This window comes from Arachis hypogaea, chromosome 10 (assembly GCF_003086295.3).
Source record: "Arachis hypogaea cultivar Tifrunner chromosome 10, arahy.Tifrunner.gnm2.J5K5, whole genome shotgun sequence".
NCBI classification, from domain to species: Eukaryota; Viridiplantae; Streptophyta; class Magnoliopsida; order Fabales; family Fabaceae; genus Arachis; species Arachis hypogaea.
This window is the reverse complement of record NC_092045.1, coordinates 101,245,692-101,264,962: the sequence shown is the minus strand read 5'-3', so window position 1 is coordinate 101,264,962 and position 19,271 is coordinate 101,245,692. Positions and strand designations below refer to the sequence as shown.

General features: G+C 34.1%; 1 protein-coding gene across 1 annotated transcript; it reads right to left on the bottom strand.

The window, feature by feature from the left end:
* Positions 1–350: 350 nt before the first annotated feature.
* On the bottom strand, positions 351–2,958 carry LOC112716155 (uncharacterized). The gene is made up of 3 exons (XM_025768023.3): positions 2,182–2,958; positions 1,232–1,312; positions 351–1,071 (listed from the first exon to the last, which is right to left on the bottom strand). Exons 1-3 carry the CDS (start codon positions 2,561–2,563, stop codon positions 644–646), a joined length of 891 nt encoding a protein of 296 aa, XP_025623808.1. The 5' UTR covers positions 2,564–2,958; the 3' UTR covers positions 351–643.
* Positions 2,959–19,271: the final 16,313 nt, after the last annotated feature.

The window sequence follows — 19,271 nt, the reverse complement described above, 5'->3', positions numbered from 1 at the left end:
TAACAATAAACTTGTACAAGTTTACCTGTAGAAGTCTAGGTAAGATCCATAAATTTACTTAGACGGGCGAGTTTAATAACCTTGTTTTAGTATACACGGATCAATTATTTGACTAAATCGCCACAATATGTTTTGGTTTTCCACAATATTTCCCAACTCGACAAGCCAAGGACTAATCTACTCCGATACTGAAATTCATTTAAGGGTTTGCCACTGACCAATGAGTTGTTAATTGTCGATTATATTTTGGTTGTTAAAATAATATTTTTCTAAAAAAATTAAAAAAAAGAATAGTATTTTTCTAAAAAAAATTTTAAAAAAAGCATTATCCTATCCTACCTTTGCAAATCTTTGGGTCAACAACAACATAATTAATCAATAATGGAGCAAATAATTCTAACCGCGGAAAAAAATGGGGCCTAGACAGCTTTGCTAACATACAAGTAAAAGCTTAATCATTCACACACTAAACTACACAAATTCCCTAACTAACTAGATGAAATCATGGTTCAAAGGAGCACCAAATTCATACCCCTTTAATCAAACATTTTCCGGATATGGTACATGTCCAAACATCTTTTGTTTTCCTCCGAAATTGAATTCTATTTCCATCCAGCACTTCCCAAGGTTAGAAAGGATGATATCAACAGCTGCCGAGTCTTTGCCTGTTTGAGTTAGTGCCTGTTAAATGAGATGCCTCTTCATAATTATCAGGTTCATCTTCGTCGTCAGAGGAAAGAAGGGATGAACCCATCCATGCTTTGAATCCTTCGTTGACGCGTCTTTCCACGTCTGATGTAATTTCCAGAGGATTAGCTTCAAGCATTTCCAGCCCGAGATTTCTACTACTAAAGTTTCCCTCATCAAGAATTACAGCTGCCCGTCTCCTCAAGAAAAAGGCAGTGCCGCTGTATAGAATAACCAGTCCCCATGATGAAATTTCAAAACACCAAAACAGAGGTGAAGAGCAATTGCTCACTAATGTCAACAGACTTGAACCAAAAAACAAGGCAAGAAGACCGAAAAGGATAGCAAAAATAATATTCAAGATGGATAGGCATCGCACACCACCTGTAAGTTATCCATTGCAAACAGATCAAACGTAACGTAAATGACAGTTGAATGCATAAAATGCTCTCATGTAAGAAGATATGAAGAATAGTGATGTTATAATAATTTCAGAGCATTCGAAAAAGACGAGGAATAATTATGGACATGGAAGAAAACAAACCCCGTCTTGAAGCACAATAATTATTTTCAACCACTTTCAAGCATCCATGCCTTGTTGGAGCAGAAAATGCTACGGCAATGCCTGCAAGATAATTATCATATTAAACAAAACATCAAGAATATCCATAGAGATATTCACATTATTGATGACATCAATGTTTGCAAACATGTGATTTTGAAAACATGCAACTATAACGAGAGAGGATGATCCGGTTGCAGTTATCACTTATATCAGACATATGAACTACTGACATATACAACTTGGACTTGCACAGCATTCAAACTTAGCTTGCACTTTTATGCTTATAATTCAAAGTTACTTTCGTCCAAAAGAGAAGCCTTGGAGAAACGGTTGACCGGTTGAGTTGTCTACATAAATACCCTTTGTGTGTGGCCCTTCCCAGACCCAATATAAAACAGGATGCTTTGCAGGATCATTCAACAACCCTAAATATGAAATACTTCATTCCCCCTAAAGCAACGCACGCAATATATTCTAAAGGAAAGGACGAAGGGCACTTCTACATAGCTCATTTGCCATGCTATATATGCCCAGTGACTATTGTAAGTAGTTTATTCCTTCATCAACACCAAATGGACTTCAGAATCAGTGGCAATTATGGATTATATAAATTTCTCTAAAAGGAAAAATAAAAAATCTAAGTGCAGTTCTTCTCAGCATTTGCTTGGACAAGAATTCCAGCACATAACTCCTGAATTTCTTCAACTAAAAGCATTTTCATCTCAATTTAGCTGGTGCGCCTTAAATTCCCTCAATTTACAACTATAAAAGGCTTTCATTACTGGATATAGAAGAAACAAGAAAACACACCATCGAAGTATCACACTCACCGACTGTACATGTGATTAAATCCCAGTCTCTTTCCGTAAAAATTATAATCAGGCACAAAAACCCTAACCATAAATGCATAACATGAACGAATCTCTTACCAGCAACAAGATACAAAGACGAAACCGCGAAAATGATGAAAGAAGGAATGAACACAACCATCCAGTAATAATCAGCGATCTCCTGGTCTGTGAGATAGAAAGCGCTGGGAAGAAGATCCGAATCGGAATCACTCTTTGTTGTACCTATCTGCCACGTCTGAAGCTTACGATCCACGCAGAACGGTCTCTTGCCGCTGCTACCGGGAAACAGGATTCTCAAGCTGATAACGGTGCAAAGGAAGATTGCGATAATAATAACGGCCACAACAGAAATCACTAGAGGTCTCTGAATCTTGCCCCATGCTTTTTCTTCTTCCCTGAGGCTCTCGTACTCGTGCTTCGGCATGAACGCCTGTCGGAGAGCGTCGCCAATGATTGCCATGGACGCAAGTAAGTAGGTCCCCAAAACACTTTGAGAACTCTCTTCAGCTGGCAAGATTGGAATTCTTTATTTCTAGGGTTTCAGAAACGCTCCATTGTCGGTCCCTTGAACCTTTAACATTACGATGCGATGTACAGCGAAATCGGTATAATCAATAATAGACGAAGTTCTGCTCGTGGAAAATTTCAGGATTTAGAATTTTGAATTAATAGAATGGGAGCTGAAACTAATCCTGAAGAAGACGACAAAGATTTAGTAGATTCCGCCCTAATGGAACTGTTCTTGTAGGTTTTACTTGGGGACGGATTCGGTATGCCAAAGGTGTTTGTGCATCGAAGTGCTAAAAAGTGATTTGGCTGACCGATGAGCATTTTTAATGAGAAATCATTAGATTATTGTATATTTTTTAATCTAACGGTAAAGATCTTTCTGAACTTAATTTCACATGATTGGCTAGTTAATATTTTATATAACTTTTGTGTTAGTGGAATAACTTTATAAATATTAGTTTTATGACTGTTGTTAAATTTAAAATATTTTATGGTATTATATTAAAAAATTAAAAATTAGATATTTAAATTAATTTAAAATTAATGAAATTTTTATTGAATAAGATATTTTTTTGTATTATTTTGCACATCATTGACTTCACCTCTGATGATAACACAGCGTGTGGGCAGGATAGCTTTTTAGCCAATATCCTTGCTGCCAACGCGCCACTTTTTTATTTTGATATTGGGTTAGTGGTGGTGTATAACCGCACTATGGGAATGCAGGATGTTTGACGGGAGTGTGGCACCCAGAAATCGCTGGGTCCGATTTCATGGCTCCCAAAATTTTTTTCCATCTTGCCAAGAAATCGCTGAGTCCGATTTCCTTGTGCAAAAGAAAAATCTGAAGTTAAGCATAAAATCGGTGGGTCCGATTTCCATGCATTGCCCTCCATGAACCACAAATCGGACGGTCCGATTTGTGTCCCTTTTCAGCTGCAATAAATCGGACCGTCCGATTACTTCTTTTCACCTGAACGCCGTCACACCGATGTAAAACTCCCCATAGTTTCATAACCCAGCATTACACCACAGTTGGTGTCATATAAAAAAAAATTAGCCCCAACGCGCACGACCCTCCTTATTACCACGGTCATTATTTATTGGAGTTTTTTTTTTTTTTGGTGACTAAATAGAAAAGAAAGAAAAAAAAGATACAAAACCAAATTAATTGGCTAGGGTCATATCTAAATCTATTAGATGTTGAAGCTCACTCCATGGTTGGCTCCAATTCGAGTGAATGTCCGCGACAGAAGCAGCTGCTTTAGCCATACAATCTGCAACACTATTTGCAGTCCTCTGAATTAAAAGAATAGAGACTCTCCAATTCCAATTCATAACCTCCTGTATATGCTTTGCCAAATCCCATTCCGGAATATCTTTACCAAGCATTCTTTGGTTTACCAAGAAAAGAGCTTCTAAACAGTCTGTTTCACAAATAACCTCACGAAATCCACTCTCCCAAGCAAGAAGTAAACCTCTCCAAATTGCATACAATTCAGCAAAAAGAACACTGCACACTTCGACTTTCCCAGTGCAACCTTTCAACCAACATCCATCAGGATTGCGAATGATACAACCAAAACCAGCATAGCCAGAAGGAGCAAACCAACTAGCATCACAATTCAATTTAACAGAATAAACTGGAGGTGGAACCCAATGCAAACAAAGTGAAGGAGGAGACAGAGATTGATGCATAGCAAAAATAGTGTGAAACTCCCTTACTGAACTACGAATCAAACTCACCACTTTACTAGCACTCCATGAATCATCTATATTAAATAAGTCCTGATTCCTGCTTCTCCAAATCCACCAGATGGTCGAAAAGAAAAGAAAAACATTTTCACTCCTTGCACCGCTGTAGAGCCAATCATGTAAATTCGAGTTATTTGAATACAGGCCTAAAAGGTTCCAGACCTCCTTGGCACTAGGGCACTCCCGAAGACAATGAAGAATTGATTCAGAACCATTCTGACACCGATGACAGGTGCTAGATAAAGCTAAACCACGACCCAAACGAAACTCTGCCGTAGGAATAGCATTATGAAGACTGAGCCAAATCAAGAACTTGTACTTCTCAGGAATATGCAGTCGCCATACCCACAACCAATTATCATGCTCATTCCAGTCAAACTTTCTTTTGGCTAGCCAACTGTACCCACTCCTAGCTGAGTAAAGTCTAGAAGATGCCACACCCCACGACCAACCCGAACTCTCTCCAGCATTCAAATCCGGATTATAAGCATTCAAACGCTGTTTGACATCTTCTGGAATGGTAGAGAAAATATCATGGAGATTCCATTGACCATCTTTCCAAACGTCTCTAATAGTTAAATCAGAGTCAGATATATGTACAAAAGGGACATCTTGAGCAATTGGGCCCTCAATACTCCAATTGTCAAACCAAAAAGATTGATCAAGTGACCCAACGCACCAAGAGAAGGCATCCTTAAGAGCACCAAAAGCCTTTGAGATACTCTTCCAAACATGAGAAGCATTGCAAGGGATAGGGCCATCTAAAACTCCCTCATTCCTCAGATACTTCGCCCTCAATAGAGCAACCCAAGGCTTGTCCTGACAATGGAAAAGTTGCCACACCAATTTACCAAGTAAAGATATATTAACACACGCAGGATCTCTAACACCCAGGCCACCAAATTTTTTTGGAGTGATCACGGTCCTCCAATTAACAAGAGAAAGACCTTTACCATCCACTTGACCCTTCCAAAGGAACTGTCTCATCATAGAAGATAATTTATCGCAAACCCAATTTGGAAAAAAAGATACCTGCATATGATAGACAGGAATGGATGCTGCAACAGAATTGATCAAGCAAAGTCTCCCTGCTTTATTTAGAAGCCTTCCTTTCCAATTAGCTAATCTTCCCCTCACCTTTTCGATCACCGAATGAAAAGAAGCCCTACTGATACGGGAATGATTAAGGTTAACTCCAAGATATCTTCCTAAGTCCAAAGCAAAACGTATTGAAGAAACACTAGTAAAAATATCTCTTCTACGAGCAGTCACATTTTTAGAACAAAAAGCTTTAGACTTTTCAAGATTCACTTTCATGCCAGATGCCTTGCAAAAAATGTTAAGAGAATGCATGACCATTTGGACCTGACTCTTTGTAGCCTGACAGAAGAGTAAGAGATCATCTGCAAACATCAAATGAGAAAATTTTGGGCCACCCCTAGTGACAGAAACTGGTTTCCACACACCCTCAACCACCTTATGAGATATATAGCAAGCAAGTCTTTCCATACAAAGCACAAATAAGTAAGGAGACATTGGATCGCCCTGTCTAAGCCCCCTTCTAGGAGCAAAACTATCCAATCTATTCCCATTCCACATAATAGAAAGAGATGATGCACGGACACAAGTCATAATCAAATTAACAGTGATGATAGGAAAACCAAAAGCAATGAGAGTACTCTCCAAAAACCTCCAATCCACCCTATCATAAGCTTTTTCAAGATCAATTTTAAAAGCAAGAGTACCTTTCTTGGATTTTGTGTGCTTCATGAAATTCAGAATTTCTTGGGCCACAATAATATTATCAGGAGCACCACGACCTGGAATAAAACCTCCTTGTAAAGGACTAACAATATCTGGAAGAAAAGGCCGAAGTCGGTTAGTCAATACTTTGGTGATAATTTTATAAACAACATTACACAAGCTAATAGGCCTGAAATCCTTCATAAAGGTAGGGTTATCAATTTTAGGAATAAGCACAATCAGAGTTTCCATGATGCTAGGATTTAAGAACTCTCCCAAAAAAGCGCTCCGGACAATATTCCAAATCTCAGTGCCTACTATCTCCCAATATTCTTTAAAAAAATAAGCTTGAAAGCCATCTGGACCAGGAGCCTTAAAAGGGCTCATACTGAATACTGCTGACTTGACTTCCGCAAAAGAGACAGGGTCAATTAACCTAGCACAAGCCTCAGTGCTCAGAGTGGGCATCGGAACATCCCCTAAACAATCAACCTCAACCTCTTCCGTTGTACCAAAGAGATTCTTGTAAAAAGAGAGGGCTTCTTCCTGGAGAATATCTGGATCAGTAGACCAAGACCCATCTTTAACATATAATCCATGTACTCTATTATGGTTTCTACGCACCAAAGTCTGAAGATGAAAGAATTTAGTGTTTCTATCCCCATACTTGACCCACTGCTCTCTAGATTTTTGGTACCAAAAAAGTTCCTCTTGCAACAAAAGCCTATTGTAATCTTCCCTCAGTACAGCTTCTTTAATTCTCAGAGATAACACATCGGTAACCTCTAAACGCCGTTGAATCTGATCAATCTGATATTCCAGCTTATTTTTTCGCACAAAAATATTTCCAAAAATCTTTGAGTTGAAGTCCAAAGAAGCCTGTTGAACCATCTTAAGCCTTTCGGTAACGCCTCCAAACTCTTGATTCCAAGCCTTACTAATAACATGTTTATAAGAAGGATGTGTTGCCCACGCAGCTTGGAACCTAAAAGGACGTGAACCTTTCACTCTGGGGCTACCATGACAACGAACTAAAATAGGACAATGATCAGAATGAAGCCTGCTAAGAATTTCAGAATAACCCTCAGGAAACATTGTCATCCACGCCTCATTAACTATAGCTCTATCCAACCTTTTAGCCAAGTCCCTGCCAGCCTGAACTGCTCTATACCAAGTATATCTCCTACCAGTCACTTTAAGATCAAAGAGCTCACAGTCATCTAGAGTAGTAGCTAATAGACTAGCTCTGTGAGAAGAAAAATAAGCACCTGTACTCTCATCTGGTGCCACAATCTCATTAAAATCACCAACTGCCATCCATGGTCTATTATGGCCTGAATTAATAGAACGCAAATGATCCCAAAGCATACATCTTTTTTCGAATTGAGGACTCCCATATACTGCACTACAAAGCCAAACTAAGTTACCCACACTCACTTTCACTGTGATACATTGGTCAATTTGATCAATAACCACACAAGAAGCATTAGCAATAGAAGATAGAAACCAAATGCCACCCTTGTGTCCTACTGCTTCCTCAATACCAACACAATGAAAACCCAACTTATCCCAAAAATTCTTCAAATTATTAAACATGGTATGAGTCTCAAAGAGAAAGAAGAAAGATGGTTTATATATTCTCACCAAATTTTTGCAATGCACACGGGCCATCTTGTTAGACGCACCCCTCACATTCCAGGTTATGATATTGAAACTATCCATAAAAATAGCAAAAAGGGAGCTCCAATAACAAACCCGAGACTCAACATGATGTCCCTGTCTTCGACGATCCTGCCTTTAATGGACTCTCAAGTTGCAGCCCAATTTTCTCCGTCGAAACTTGCACCATACCCGCCGTCGATGCTCCATCCTTATCTACTGGTGAATTCTGCAAAGAGTTTGGGCGAGGACGCTTTCGCACAGTGCCATTTGTTGTCTCACCTTGCTGCTGATGATGAACATTGTGCCGGGTCCCCGAAGAAGCCACACTAACCGGTTTTCCAATATTGATGCCCCTGCTTAATTTTGCTTTGGATCCAGTAGCATGTGTTGTACGTTGGTGATTAGGCCTTGTCCAAGTATTGGTAGCCTTGTTAGGAGTCTTCTTTACTTTTGGTTGGACCTGATGGGTGCTAAGAGAAGGCTTTTGACCCATTTTATACTTTCCTTTCCTAATCACTTGAGTCCAACCTTCCAAATCCTCATGTTGTGCATGGTCTACATGAACAGCATGCAAATCACTCTCCACCAAATCCGGGACAGTAACTTTTACAGTCTCATCTCCAAAATTCTTGCCAAAATGAAAACTTGCCTTTTCTACATATACTGGATTTTTTGAATTTGAGCTTTCTGGCTGCTTTGCTACATCGCTGATCACCTTGGCATTAGTTCCTCCTCCTGCATTGCTGTCAGTCTTGCACACCTTCATATCATGACCAAACTTGAGACAGGAGCCACAAATAAGGTGAAGACTTTCATATTCAACCTCATATTCAACACCTTCAACAAGAATCTTCTTAGTCACTGGCAATCCTAAATCTATCTGAACACATGCTCGAGCATATCGTCCTCTTTCAGCTAATTTTGTTGCCAAATCAACCTTAATGGGAATGCCAACTGCAGCCGCAACACGGAGCATTGCATCTTCTTGGTAGCACCAGATTGGTAATCCAGAAATTCTAATCCACACTAAAGTTGCTCCAAAACAGTTTTCACTTGATCTAAACTCTTGATCCCAAGGCTTCACAGCCACATAATTTCCCTCGATCATCCATGGACCTCCTAAGAGAACTTTTTCTCGCTCCTCAGCTACATCAAACTTCACAAGAAAGTAGTCAAATCCCACGTCCAATAAACCAAAACCTCCCTTAATCCTCCATACCGTTCGGAGTTTATGAGACAATGCAGTGTAGCTATAATGTTTACCTAGCACCTTAATTACTATAGCATCCTTATAAGGTTCTGCCAAGCAATTCTTAGCTTCTTGGGTAAACGTGACACTCGGTGGCAAGAGATCTCCTTGCTTCCCAGAAACTACTGCAATGTTATCTCCCGATAAAGTTTCAACAAGTGAAAAAGCTTTAGCAATCTTGGAACCCACAACTTTGTCCCTGAAAGAAACCTTCAAAGGCTTAGAAACCCCTCCCGAAATATGATCCTCCTTTTCTCCTGATGCAATCCCTCCCCCACTCTCCCCCTTATCTCTTCCGCCGACATTATCGGCTGCCTCACCGTGTTTCACCCTCAAAGTCTCTTCCCCGCTCACTCCAGCGCTCATCTTCGATTTTCAAAATTGTACAGAAAAAATATTTATAATTGGAGTTTTGAGAAGGATGAAATATTTTATGAAAAGAAAAAATAAATAATAAATAAATTTTATATTTTAAATTAATTTTACATTCGAGTCACTAAAAAAATTAATTCTATATTCTAAATCAATTATTATGAGTTAAATAATTCGGTTCAATCTTCTTCTAAAGTAAGATATTCTAAAAATTAGTAATATTTAAAATAACTTAATTAATTATAGTAATATATATTGAAAATTAGTGATTTTGATAAGTTAATTTTATTAATTATAATTAAATAATATCAAAAATAATTTTATTATTTATAGTAAAATGACATGTGAAATTAGTAGTTTTTTAAAGTAAATTTATGGATTATAGTAATATAATTTAAAAAATTAGTTTTTCTTTAGTAATTTTATAAATTATAATAATATGATCTGAAAAATTAGTAAATTTTTGAAGTAATTTTATTAATCATATTAATATGTATAAAAAATTAATAATTATGTTAAATTAATTTTATCAATTATAGTAATATGTTATGAAAAATGATTAATTACAGTAAGATACTATGAAAATGAGTACAGATAAAGAGTATAAAAAGTACATAAAAAATATAAGAAAATAACATAAAAAATCTCATATTATATTAATAAAGACCTCATAAACCTATAAACCTTACAACTTAGACTATAAATTAGTAATATTTAGAGTAATTTAATTAATTATATATATTAGAAATTAGTAATTTTATTACATTAATTTTATTAACTATAGTTAAATGATATGTAAAATAATTTTATTAATTATAATAAGAGAAGAGTGAATGAATTAATGTTTTTCCCCAACAATAAAAATTATAGTAAATTTAATTGTAAAAAATAAGAAAAATATATTTTGTTAAAAATAAGATAAATATATTTTGTTATATTCAAACTAATATTTGAAAATTTTTATAAATATTCATATAATATTTTAATTTTATCAATTAAAATATTTTTAATATTTTTTAAAAATAATTTTTTTACAAAATCTAATAAAAAAAGGACAAAAAAATTAAGAGTGATATTTGTATATAATATAAAATCAATATTTAGATATATAAAATATATATTTTTTTTCAAAGTAAAATGTTCTAAAAAATTAATAATATTTTGAGTAACTTAATTAATTATAGTAATATGTATCAAAAATTAGTGATTTTATTACGTTAATTTTATTAATTATAGTTAAATGATATCGAGAATAATTTTATTAATTATATTAAGATGTCATGTGAAATTAGTATTTTTTTAGAGTAATTTCATGGACTATAATAATATAATTTAAGAAATTGATTTTTTTAGTAATTTTATTAATTAAAGTAATATGATCCGAAAAATTAGTAAATTTTTAAAGCAATTTTATTAAGGGCAATTTACATATTTAAACAAAATTAGAGAAATCTTTACCTAAATACACAAATCAAAAAGTTGTTACGTGTTTGTGCAAAATGCATTATTATGTAAACCGTGGGAACCAACCACGATTACGTGTTAAAATAAAATGACCATAAACCGTGGTAGGCTACCACGATTTATGAATACAAGAAAATCTTCATAAAACCTTGCTGCCAGCAACGATTTATGAAGGAATGCAACGGTTTATGAGGAGGGAATATCTATATATGTGAGTGAGATTCAACCTGCATGAGAGATACATTTTACATATATTTTTAAAATATAATATAGATACATTTTTAATTATATTAATAAGACGATTAATTTACGTCTGAATTCACAATATAAGAGTAACTTTTGTGAAACATGTTGAAGAGGATAAAAGTGCGTTTCAGTGTACTTTGAACAATATTCTTTAATGTTTAACAACTTTTTTTTTAAATGCCAACTTGATTCTGCATCCCAAAAGCTAGTTCATTAGAAGCAAAAAATTATAGCTTCTGCATTTACTCAACCCACGTTTAGGTTGTTGCTTGTAATTATTGGCTTTTCCATAAATATTTAAAAAATAAGAATAATATATTTTATTATAATCAAACTAATATTTAAAAATTTTCATAAATATCCATATAATTTTTTAATCTTATCCATTAAATTTTTTTAATATTTTCTAAATTTTTTTTTACAAAATCTAATAAAACAAAGACAAAAAGAAAAAATAGGAGTGATATTTGTATATATAAAACATATCTTTGTACATAAATTAATACAAAATAAGAGACTAATTTTAAAATATTCAGATGTGCTTACAATATTTTGATATTTATGTTTACGTATATTTTAATACGATATCAGTATTATTTTAAAGATAGTATCTAATACAAATTTTAATTTTAAATGATTTTAGTTACTATAAAAGTTAAAAATAATACTCAAAATTAATCTCATTAAATTGCTTAATAATTCATTTATGAAAAGATATAATTATATTTGTGTGAATGATAATTTATGATTCAAAAATGCCAATCTCATTTTAGGCTTTGACGGAATATTCCAAAAGAGAGAAACATGTGGCTATGGCGGATCAGCAGAATTTGCAAGAAAGAACGGTGCAGAACATCCTATGACAAAAAAACTCTCAAATGGGTCTTTTTTTGTGGCAAAGATGGCATTGACAAAATCACATGTAGTACAATACTCTCGATCCTTCTTGCCACTGTTCGTGTTCTCATAATCTCCATCGATCCAATTCACAATCCCAGCGATGTTTTTCAATACCGATCCAAGACTTCAACTTTGGTCAATAGTATCACCAATTTCTATGCTATGGAAGTGGATCCCACTATTGAGCATGAGGATGTGGACTTCTAAAGGGATGGAGTCGTTGAAAATTTCGGTGGAGCGTCGGCAGTGAATTTTGGGCATGCCGAATAAGATGCTGCCGAAGCCACCATAGCTGAGTGGGAGAAGAAAAGGAGGTTAGGGGCGGTAATAATTAACTAAATACTGAGTGTTTAATTAATTTTAATAATTAAATTAAGGGTAGTGCTAGGGAAATAAACACTCATTCCAAAAGCGTGACAGGACAATCTAACATTAATGGTCATATCTCTAATACTTGCTAAACCTACATTGTACACATTGTACGCTTAGGTCATTGACTTCCTATGCTTTCTCTTAAATTAAATGTATTTATTTAAAAATTTAAAATAAAAATGACTTCGAATACAATGATGAATGAGTATTTTTTTAATTTTAACAAAATTAGTTTTCAATAAAAAGTTAGTTCTTTTTATCAAATTAGAGTTTTTCTGGACGTAATTTTTAAAAAAATTTTAATGATTTTATTTTAATTTTTTTTTACAAAAATAAAAGTAATTTTATGTAAAAAAAATTTATTTATTAATTATATTTAGATAAAATATGATAAAAATATTTTTTTGTTTATTTATTATGTAAAAAAATTTTTTAAAAAAAAAATTTTAAAAAAAGATATAGTACTTGTTGGGGTGTCACTAAATCGAATTTTTTTTATTATTTGAAAAAAGATTTTTTTTTATTTTTTAATGTATTTGGTAAATTTCTAATAGTAAAATTAAAAGTATTAGAAAAATAAAAAATATCTTTTTTTGAGAAATTATAATTTACATATTTTTTCTTAAAAAAGATATTTTTCATATAATAAATGAACAAAAAAATACTTTTATCTTATTTTACCCAAACATAATTGATAGATAAAATTTTTTTTTAAAAAAATATCATTTAAAAAAATCTTTTTCAAAAATGGTGCCCAAACAATTCCGTAAATTGTAGCTTCTCAAAAAAGATGTTTTTTATTTTTCTAGTATTTTTATTTTTACTAATAAAATTTGCCAAACACATTAAAAAATAAAAAAGATATTTTTTATTAAAATTTTTTTTTTATTGATTTAATGGTGCCCAAACAAACGCTTAATCCCTCAAAATAAGTGATTTTACAACCATACTTCAAATCATTATTTTTACTCAGATATTTTAATTTTAATAAATTTTAGTTATTTGATCAATTTTTAATAAATGATTTTGTTAAAAATTAATCTCAATTAATATTTTAATAAAAATATAAAAATAAATAATCTAATATAAGAATTAATTTGATAATAAAAATTATTAAAGACAGAAATATCCAGTAAAATATTATTTTTAGATAAATTTAAAATATCTTTTAAAATATGTTAACTAAATTCTTTTATAAAAAAATTAAATAAGTTTAACTAATTTTTCTTTTAGTTTTTTATAGTTTCTCCTAATCTAACATACTAATAAATTGCTACATGTACAAAAAAAGATTCAAACAATTTAACTAAATTTTAAATTAAAACTAATTATATAAAGTAGGATTCACTCATAATTACAAAAACTATCAAATTTATTTTCATAAACAAGCTTTAAAGTCAGAAATCACCAATTAATAAAGATTGTATAAGATTTCAGCTCGATTCAATTAGCTCATGCATGATGCAACATGCTAAGCCAACACGTTAACAGGGTTGCACACAGAATTAGCTTTGGCTTAAAAGCTGTCTCGAACCAAAACCATCCTACCTAGATTTGAATTGAGCCTCCGGATTATAAGAAAGAATATTGGCCGTTGAGATGCTATTATCCGTTGAGCCACAAGTCGAAAATGCAAATATCTGAGTTAGAGATGTGGCTGTAATCCAATTCTTATGCTAAAGCTCCTTCTTTCCTCCAATTATCGAACTAAAAATTCTAATCAAGAGGACTAATGCACCACTTAAAACCTTCTCCCAAATAATCAAAAGTCTTACACAAGCTTTTCCAAATATGAGAGGGATTACCACGAGTAAAATAATATCTATTACTTTGATAAGGAAGATATTTCGCTGCCAAAATTTTGACCCAAATTTTATTTGGATGCTTGATAAATTGTCACACTAGTTTTTCCATCAAGGAGATATTGACACATGCTAATTCTTTGATGCCAAGGCCGCCATTTTTTTTGGAGTAACTAGACTCTTCTGACTAATAACATTTAGTTCCTTGTTTTCTGCTTGTCCTTTTCAAAAAATATTTCACATCATAAAACATATTTGTCAGTTGTCACCTTCGGAAAAATAGAGACTTACATGTGGTATGTAGGTATTGACGCCACCGCTGAATTAATTAAATAGAGTCTACTTAACTTATTAAGCATCCTACCCTTCCAACAGGCTAATCTTCCCCGAATTTTATCAAGGATGTCATGAAAAGATGTTCTAATTACTTAAGAATGGCTCATATTCATCCCGAGATATTTGCCTAAGTCTTGAACAAGACAGATGGAAGAAACATCTGTAAAAATATTTCTTTTTTCTGGCTGAAATATTTTTAGAGCAAAGAGCCTTGGATTCTCCTTAGACCTTGCAAAAATTGTTCATAACCTCTATAACCAGCTAAACACTTGTTCCCCGCTTTACAAAAAAGCAATAAATTATCAGCAAACACTAAGTGCGATATTTTAGGATCCACTCTGGACACAACAACCGGATCCTAATTACCCTCATTTACTAGATGATTGATATAGAAAGTTAGGTGTTTCATACATAAAATGAAAAGGTATGATGACATTGGATCACCTTGTTTAAGCCCACGCCTTGGAGAAAAACTATCCAATTTGCTACCATTCCAAATGATAGATAAAAATGAAGTTGTCATGCAATTCACAATCAACCTAAATACCTAATAGTAGCTCTACGAAACCCAAAACAAAGGAGAGTATGTTCAAAAAATCTCCACTCAACTCTGTCATAAGTTTTTTTAATATCTATTTTAAAAGTTAAAGTATATTTTCTTGACTTCGTGTGCTTCATGAAGTAGAGTACCTTTTGTGCAATGATGATATTATTTGGAGTTCTTCTTCCCAGAATAAATCTACCCTGAAGAGGCCTAACAATATCAGTAAGAAAGGGGGTGAAGTCTGTTGACAAGAACCTTCATAATAATTTTATAGACTATATCGCAAAGACTGAAAGGCTTGAAGTCCTTCGTCGAAGATGGCACATCCGCCTTAGGAATAAAAATAATTCAAGTCTTTGTAATATTAGGGCTAATAGGACTACCCAATAAAACATGTCAAACCACATTCCAAATATTAATTCCAATGATCTCCTAATACTCTTTTAAGAAATAGGCTTCAAAACCATGAAATCCTAGAATCTTAAAAGAGATCATACTAAAGACAGTCACTTTAACTTCCTCCAAAATTACAGGGGCAGTTAAGTTGTTATAAGCACCATCATTAAGAGAGGGGGTAAGAACATTACCAAAGTTGTCTAGCTCTATATCCTCAGTTGAGTAGAACAAGAGTTTATGGTAATTATCAGCCTCTTTGATTAAAGCTTCCAAACCAGTTTCCAAAACCCCATCATCCATAAAAAGCCCACAAATCTTGTTATATTTTTTGCAACTAACATTTGAAGATGAAAGAACCTTGTGTTCCTGTTTCTAAACCTTACCCATTGTTTCCTAGAATTTCGGAATCACAAAGCACTAGAATGTTATTGTAGACCTCGATCAGCTCCCTCTTTTTAATCATTAGGGCTAAAGTATCTACTCCTTCTAAATACTTTTGGACATTGCTAATTTGCTGCTCTAACTCACTCTTCTTCACAACAATGTTTCCAAACACCTTGGAATTAAATTCTAGAGAATCCTTCTGCTCCTCAGCTTACTTATTATGGATCCCATTACTTACTATCTCCCAAGAATGATTTACCACATTCTTATATGCAGGTTATGTTGACCAAGTGGCATGGAACCTAAACAGCATATTACCTTTAGGTTGTGAATGACCTTTGCACCTGACAAGGACTTGGTTAGTGATCTTACTATAATTTATTAAGGATTTAAGTATATGCCCCTGGAAATAAAGACAGTCAAGCACTATTGATGACAACTCAATCCAATGTTTTAGCAACTTCTAAAGAATTTTGAACATGTCGATACTAGAAAAATCTCCTACCAACCATCTAAAGATCAAATAACTCAGAGTCAACAAGAGTTAAAGCAAAATTATATGCTCTCTAACTAGATAAATGGCAACCCTTAACCTCATAAGAGTAAAGGACTTCATTAAAATCACCTAGGAGGAGCCAAGGCCCCTGAAAAGTCAAAGCCTAGGAGAGAAGGCCGTCCAAAAGAAAAATTCTATTATGAAATTGAGGACTTCCATAAATCCCACTGTATTTTCAAGATTTATTTTTCATCTGAACCTCAATAGAAAAAAAAGGTTACCCGAAATTGCATGTAATGTCTTGGAAATTGGTCAACTCAAATCAATTTGGATGCCCTGTATAAAAGGTAATTGTCTTGGAAATTTCATTAATTGACTAAGCTTATTATATGTATATATATGTATAGGTAATGTGATTGGATGAAAATCAAAATTCTTAAGTTCATTTTCTATTCTCAAAAGGATTCAAATCATTACATACATATAGGACGATAAACTGGGTTCAATTATCCACATTATCCAATCATAGCTAATCAACTACAATTAAAATTATGTACATACACACCATAATCAAGAAGATACAATAAATTAAAGTAAACTAGAATGTAGTAAAAATATATACAAATCAAAGTAATAAAGTGTAGAAGCTAGAAAAGCATTTAAGATAGTAAAATATATACAAATATCCAAAAAGCATACTAAAAATTGAAATAGAAGTGTTCAGAATAGAAGCATTTTCACCAAAAAAAATTTGCCAATCTGGTCAGACGATCTCTCCACACTTAAAATTAAGCATCGTCTTCTATGCTCACATGGAATAGAAGGAATCCTCATCATCTCCACCTCCAGCTGGTAGATCCTGCTCCTCCTCCTCGTTGTCCTCAGATAGGGTGTCCAATTCCTCAATCATCTTGTCCTAGTCCCGATTATATCTCTTAATATTCTCATAACAACGCTTGGAGTGGCGCTCCACGCGAGCTATCTCCTCAAAGAGCCGATGGAACAGATGATAGATTGGTTGTGATGATGATGGTGGTGCTGCTGGTGGCTCTGATGCTGCTGCTGAGGTACTGACCTCTAATGTGGTTGCTAACTGACTGCAGCCTCTGCATCTGGTGGTCAACTGAGACTTGTACCAGTCGCCATGTGTATGACAGTCTTGTTCCCAGTGACTGTTGGTCTCTCATAAGTGGCGAGGCAAACTTCGGCCTCCGTAGCTAACTGCATGATCAAACAGGGGAGGGCCAAGTTACCAATGTAGTGAGCCCACCCCATATGCTTTCTGATGAGCTTTGGAAGGTACAGTTTTTAACCCTCGAAGACACACCAGATCAAGACCGCCATGTCAGTAGTAATGTCAATCTTGTGTGTGCTGGGCATCATGTAATAGGACATAATCTGCTGCCATATCTGAGCCTCTATAGTCAGGACGTGAACTGAGTTATCCTGGGAGTTGTCTTGCTTGCTCCATAAATCTATGTAGTCCCAGGCATGGCAATGACCTCCATTACCTTATCCCAATTAAATGTCAATAACATCCTCTCACTTTCTGCCTCTTCATAAGCATCCTTGTTAATAGTCTTAGGCAGAGGAGAATTCTCTCTGTTGCCTACTCAGTAATCGAGATCTTCTTCCTCCGTAGGTGAATTACATCAAGGGCCCGTATAGTAATTGGCATACAACTCATAGACCCATGATGCATTCACAGTCACCAGTTCCCAGTCTAACAATACCCATCCCCACTAAGTAATCCGAACCTTAGTATATTGGTTCAGCTCATCGGGGATTTGGAGCTTCCACTCAATATGTAGATTGTGTTTTCGAAAGTCTAGGAACTTTAAATCTAAGTAAATATTAGAGAACTTGAACTCATCAGTAGGAGGCAAACTCTTATTCTCCTTATCTCTCCTACTGATGGCTCTTTCAGTTTGCAGCTCATCTACTGATTCAACGGCCTATTGGATTCCCTTTCTTTTTTCTGACCCTGTGGCCTTACCCTTTCCTTTTCTATTAGTCGTCCTAAAAAGGAACAAAGGAAACGGGTATATGAAATACATTCTAAAGGTATACAAAGAAAAATGATATAAGCAAGCAGGCAAAAGTAAGAAACTAAGGTAAAAAATTAAGTATTTGGGAAGCTGAAGGTGAAAATAGAATTGATTGGAAGTATAAGTGAAATTACAAAGCAAAATCAATCAGAAATCACTTTTTGATCAATCAAGGTTAGTTACCTTGCCTATTCAACCAAAAAGAAGTAAGAAAATATAGTTGCTATACACTTAGAAAAAAGAAAAGAGTTAGTTATAAAAAGAAAAGTTAGTTATTATGTACATAACAAGGGTGATCTTTAACTTCGAAGAGTTTTCAAAAGGCGTAAAATAGACAAGCTCACATTCAACTTCATAAAATATGTGTTATGCCAAAGATGAGTGATTCTATGTATGTGTATAGCACATATTCAACAAATAAAGTTCACACATCATTAGGCATAAGCATGAGCAATTGATGATGAATCAAATAAAAATAACTATAAAACGAAGCATACTCGTACATCAACACATTCAGACACTAAAATTGCAAGATTGATATCAAAAGAATTGAAATTTCAAGCCTAAAGTAACTCAAACCATTTAAGGACAAAGGTGAATCACAGGAGGTTACATATGGTAAATGGATCAAACTTCCAATTATAGATGGACGGCCTCAAATATGCAAAATTCAACAATTTCTGGTCACTTAGAGGTTTAAACATGGATCTCAATGCAATTAAGTAAACTAGAATGAAAACACACATTGAGATAAAAAGAAGTTGACCAAATATTTGTTCAAAAAAAAACTTTTGAGGCATTGTTACAACATATAGTATGCAAGGTTATATTGACACAGAATTTCATCAATGAGACCTTGCATCACCAATTCACAACATGCAGTTCAATG